This window comes from Trachymyrmex septentrionalis, unplaced genomic scaffold (assembly GCF_001594115.1).
Source record: "Trachymyrmex septentrionalis isolate Tsep2-gDNA-1 unplaced genomic scaffold, Tsep1.0 scaffold7, whole genome shotgun sequence".
NCBI lineage: Eukaryota > Metazoa > Arthropoda > Insecta > Hymenoptera > Formicidae > Trachymyrmex > Trachymyrmex septentrionalis.
The window spans coordinates 814,490-820,646 of record NW_017305884.1 but is presented as its reverse complement, the minus strand read 5'-3'; the positions used below and the strand labels follow the sequence as shown (position 1 = coordinate 820,646).

At 27.6% G+C, this 6,157-nt stretch overlaps 1 protein-coding gene across 1 annotated transcript in view; it reads left to right on the top strand.

The window, feature by feature from the left end:
• The first annotated feature begins 4,879 nt into the window (after nt 1-4,879).
• Nucleotides 4,880-6,157, top strand: part of LOC108753475 (biogenesis of lysosome-related organelles complex 1 subunit 6-like) — a 2,813-nt gene continuing 1,535 nt past the window's right edge. Inside the window, 3 exon segments of the mRNA XM_018495064.1 lie at nt 4,880-5,038; nt 5,225-5,361; nt 6,114-6,157. Coding sequence (XP_018350566.1) covers nt 5,300-5,361; nt 6,114-6,157 — 106 coding nt within the window. The 5' untranslated portion in view covers nt 4,880-5,038; nt 5,225-5,299.

Here is a 6,157-nt window from a genome sequence, read left to right as displayed (position 1 = left end):
ATTATTTTTATTGTTATAAACTAAAATTTTAAAAATAATAATAAAAATCTAAATTTTTGTATAAATATTTTAAATATTCAAAATAACTTGTGCAAAGTTTTATTGCGATTCACTGAATAATTACTATGATATTGAACAAATAAATATTATTTTATTTATTTACTGAATAATTCATTCATCGCAATATATAACTTTACATAATCTTAAATACAAAATGTATTTATATTAAAAAATTGAGATTTTGTCATTTACTTTATAAAAAATACATTTCCATACATTTTTATTAGAACGCAGATTAAAAAAATACTATTATTTATTAAAATAACTTATAATCTAGACAGTAAACCGTTACCAAACTTGTTGTATTATTTTTATGTGATTTAGAATAATCTGTAATTTTTTGTTATTATGTTGAAATATCACTCATACATCCTTAACATTAATACATCGAAAATCGAAATATATTGACGTGGAAAATTGTACAAAGAATTATTTTAAAAATAAAATGAATATTTAAAATATTTTTGCCCGTGTTTTATTGCATTTTATATGATTTACTGTTAATACCAAGTTATACTGAATCTAACCTTCTTATCATTTCTTAAAATATTTAATTATTATCATTATTTTATAGTTGTACATTATAGTATATGTAGTTATATATATGTGAGCCAGTCATAATAATTGTTTTAATCCGTAACGTGACATTTTTTGATCGTCCGTTACAAAAGTCGCCGGACTTGACCGCACAGAGATGCGGTCTTGATCTTGCATTCTTCAGGCCTAGAAGGGCGAGCATACCCGCATATATTAATGCCTATTGCACACTGGACGCGATGAAAAATGAGCGACGAATAAAATTTGAGCTAAATTGAATAATCTTTCTGAGTTAAATAGTTTTATTTTATTCTTATAGTTAAATTAACGAGATATTGTGTAAAAGCAGTGACGACATGTAGGAATAATCAGAAATAGCTCAAATTAGGTGCAACATGACATTATAAATTTAAGAGTGTATGCACAATATATAAGAAGGCATTCAGGATTAAGTTTATCCTAATCTGTTTTAACTTATCCATTTTAAGACAACGGATGTATGGAATGCTATATATATTTGTTCGTATATTTTTATTAAATTAATGCATATATGCATTTATAGCTATATAATATATTGATAATATATTGATAATGAAATTATCACACATCCGTTATCTCATTAAAAACATTAATTCGTTACTCACCAACCCGACGTGCAACAGCGGAGTTACATTTGCAATGTGGCTGCGATGATTCTATAACAAAAACATAGTAAAATTCAAATTATAATAAACCAGGAAGAACACAAACAATATTTAAAAAAAAAACGCAAAGTTCTCTTAATATAATTTTCAAAAGGTATAATTTTTATAAGCATCAAATTTTTAAATTCATCATTGAGTTAGATATTTATAACATAATATTATACATTTTTTAAAACAGATCTTAAAAATTCGTACACATAAAATTTCAAAATAATTTTAAAATAATCTTTTTCTAATTATCATTTTTATTTATTGTAAAATAGAACGACTCAAGAATAAATAGAAGAAAGATATTGATTTTACATAAGCAAAAAATATTTACTAGAGGCATCGGGCTCCGCCGGTGCCCGATGCCTCTCCCAGACTTCCTCCTCCTCTTAGAATTGGGTTGACAACCTCTTGCACAGGACACTCGCGAATAATACATTATAATCGCGCGCGGACTAATGGTTTAGAAAAGTCTTTCGCGTCAAACTAGAACTTTATCGAATAGGTTTTGTAAAAAGTCCATTAGTCCGATAACTTCAACGGCACTCCCGAAGCAAACGCGCGACGCGACGAATCCGGCTATATGGTTCACTTACAATTATATCGACGACGAGGGTACGTTAGTTTCCCCGTCATTTTTACACGAAGAGAATGATTTTATTCAAGTATTTAAAAATTTACCTACATATATCATTCAGACAGATTTGCAAATTTTTAATTAATTCAGGAAAACCATTCTTTTCATATATATCCCCTGGGTACTGAACCCTCTCACCACGTCAAGGTTATATCCGTGAGAGGGAAGATATCATCTTAAAAATGTAATATATACAGCTATTACCTATATTATTATGTAATTATCAGTTAACTTTTAAAAGTGTATATCAAATTCACATCAATTTGTCATTATTGCAAAATAAATTCAGATAAGAAGGAATGAATCTCTTATTACGATGTCTGTAAGATATGATTACAGTCAATGGAATGCTATAGAGATTAAGAAAAAAGAGAAATATTTTTTTTATTATCAAAAATAGTTTTAAAATTGTGCTCAATTTTTTATCATATCACGAAAGATATACAAAAACAAAAAATTAATTAAATTATTAATTACATTAATATATTATTATATTAAATGTGAAAGTACATATGAATCGCATGAATTACAGTGATACAGTTTATACATAGTATACAAATCGAGAATTATACTCAAGCGAGAGAAAATTTTACGTTAAACAAAAATAATTGCTGTCTCGAAATATCGCGAAATAGTAATAAATTCTGTTTTCCATCGTATTTTGATTGCAAACAAACCATACGAAATATCTGTTCCATGACACATGATTGTCATCTCGATCTTTTTATGAATAATTAATCGTACAAGCTGTGGCAAATATACTGTGAATATTGATAAAGTACAACGTTTTGTCCTATATCTAGCATTTTTCGCGATTACGTTTTAAAATGAAATGTGAAGAACGACACAAACCCTAAAGTCACGTGCTGATCAGCTAACTGTCGAAATATTAACGCGCATCACAAAGTAAGTGAAATAATACATCTTTTACATTTTTAATATTCTCCGAATAAATTTTATCATTATACGATTTTTGTTATACTTCTTACATTCGTTACGCACACACACACCTCATGAATACCTTAGATATTTCAATTGTGTTACAATAAGCTATTATTAATTCGTAATCATTTTTTATTACAAATCCGCGCAATGTACACAACATTTTAAATAAAAGATTGATACCTTGTAACTTTTTGTTACTTTCGAATCGTTTAATTCTGTCATCTTCTCGTGTCTTATTTAGCATTCTTAATTTGGAAAAGGTAATATATAATTATATTTAAATTATTTATCGCTAAATGTATATAAATACCATTCATAGAATGCTAGAAAGCTAGAAAGTTCTAAAAAAGTCGATATAAGAAATTGTTTCATTTCGCGATAAAAAATACTAATTTATAAATTATACTATTTTTCATTTAATATAAATACAAGTTATCTATATACTAATATATAGCGCTTAGTATTTAAATAAAATTATTTAAAATATATAGTTTTAATAAAAAGATAAAGATATTATTTAGTATTTATTATTTTAAATAACTTCTTCTGATCTACTTCTTAAGTAATATTTCAAATAAGTTCTCAGAACTTATTTCATATTTTTCAAATAGTCGTATCAGTCAGAGAGAGTCAGGCATATTTAAAACAATTTTAAAAACAAAATAATTCAAAAGGACTACAAGCCAAGCAGGATTGTCGTGCTATAATAAAACAATTTTATTCAAAATGTGTATTTTATAAATGAAGATAACAAGGCAGTTATTTAAGTATTTTATATTAAAAAAAAAACTGTTTTTTATTTAATACTTTATTTAATACTTTTATTTAATACTTTAAATAAGTTTTTGGAATTTCGAGTACGACGTCTCGTATTATCTCTGGTATAGTGTATTACAATAGTATTTGTCGGAAATATGTTCCAAAAAGGATTAATTATTTGAAGAAGAGGAACGGCACAACTACCTACCTACACAAGCGTCGGCAAGTGTATAATCACTGATGATCACGCGGAGAGTGACTGTATCGACTGCGTGTAAAGTCTTGCGCGGGCATTCGAGCGGGTCGAATGTGTGTTTCGCCTCGCTTCGGATGTTGCATCACCTCAATCATATTTTTTGAAAAGCGTGGCTTCGACTGTGCATTGCATTACATCACCTATAGTCCCTTTATTCGTCTGTGCGGCGTCGAAGCGTCGTAGTCACAGGCGCCCACCCAGCAAACGAGAATGGGTTGAAATGAATTGAAATGGATTCAGATTTTCAAAAATATTAATTCATGAATGTTAAAATGAATGCTTTTTAATTCTGAATGCATTTTTATTCATTTATAGGAATTGCATGGAGCATATCTGTGCCTTTCAATCTAAAAATAATATTAGCTTTTTCTGTGCATTGTGAATACTGTTCAAAATTTTGAATAGGAAATGCAGTTTTTCAATCCAATTGCATCCAATTGAATCCAATTAAATCTAATAAAAAGTATTCGCTATTTAAAATACGCATTCGGATAGAAAAAAATTTCAATCCATTTTAATCCATTCTCGTTGAGCCAATTAGACATATAGAATACAAGAATTACAAATCACACACACGGTTTTACTTTAACAATTAATATCATATTTTAATATTAGTACTTAGAATTCAACAAATGTCGCATATTGCATTGTGAATTTAAATATGTAATTTGCAACAATATGCAATCTATTTTGCGGTGCTCCTGATGAAAATAAATCAATGGAAGCATGTTGAAACATATATATTGAAGCATGCGACGCGAACAAACCTAGAAACTTTAAGTGATTGATTTTCTTATGTACTATGCGTTATGCAAAGTCTGTTAAGTTTAAATCAAATTTCGTGCACTCTACTATCGTGAGAAATATAAAAACGCATGCGCACGTAGCCAAAGCATGAAAATGATCACAGTACTGAACATACGACGTGTCGCGGTATTTCGCAGCTGTGACAGATTTTCTAACCTCAATGGTAAACTTTCACACTTAATATTTCGGTTATCAGGGCACAACGACGCTTATTTCTGCCAGATTCTTTCGTTTCATCGCGAAAACGCGTTGAATAAGTCGAATTTATTGATTTTTAGGATGTTGTAGTTAAACTGTATAATTATCTAATTTACATCGTTTTTTAAGTACATTGCTGAAATTAAGGTAATTTAATAGAAAGTTGCTGATTAGTTTATGTATTAAATGCTCGGTGTAAAAGGGATCAGTGAAACACGATGTAATATGTATCCTAATTGAAAAATAGGCTATGTCAGAAAAAAAATGTTAATTGATAAACAAGTGTTGACATACTGTCAAATTGTACCTCCTTTTAAATTCTTCTCTTAGCAGATCTTTGATGCACAATCTATTACGCTTGACATGTATAACTGCGAATAAAGTAAAAAGAAAGCGACGATAAAAATAATGACTGACGTGGAAAAATCCAGAGCAATGGAGATTCAACTGGAAACTGAAAAACAATTGAGGTAATCTCTTTATGTATTTCTTTAGATCAAGATAATTTATATTACTGCAATAAGGATATCACATTATATATTATTTTAAATTCAAGAACAGAATTCTGCAAATAGTTTTTAAAAATAACCCAGGAATGGAAGAAATTATATCTATGTAATCAGAGCAAGTTAAAAGCTAAATATCTATCCAGTAAAAAAATTGTTTTAATTAAGCCATTTATTTAGATATATAATTAAAATGTTTCGAGACTCAGCGAGTGAATTTTTTATATTAAAATATGGAAGAAAATTTGCATCAGTATATTTGCAAATGTACAGTTTTTTTTAAGATACAATATCTTATGAAAAACTTATTCTTGAAATTTATTCTTCCTGAATTTTATTATATCCTGTATATTCTAAACATTTTAATATAAATTATACAGGATATCTTAAACCTATCACATCATCTACTGACAGATTCCTTGAAATCATTTTGAGATGAAAATTCTAATACCAAAATGTTGAGGCTACAATAATTTTCAAATAAGAAGTGTTTAAAGATAGCCAATCAGATTGTAAAAAAATGAACATACAGATTTATTGTATAGTCAAGATGCCTTTAGATATATCTAAATATTAACAAAGTTTAATATACAATATAATAATAATAATATATAATATATATAATATATGATTATATAAATATAATATATATATTATGTATATTATAATTATATAATACATAATATAATTTAAAAGTATTATTTATTTTTTAATAGCGAAGATATAATAGATTTCTCAGAAGCTGCAGAAAAACTGGCGG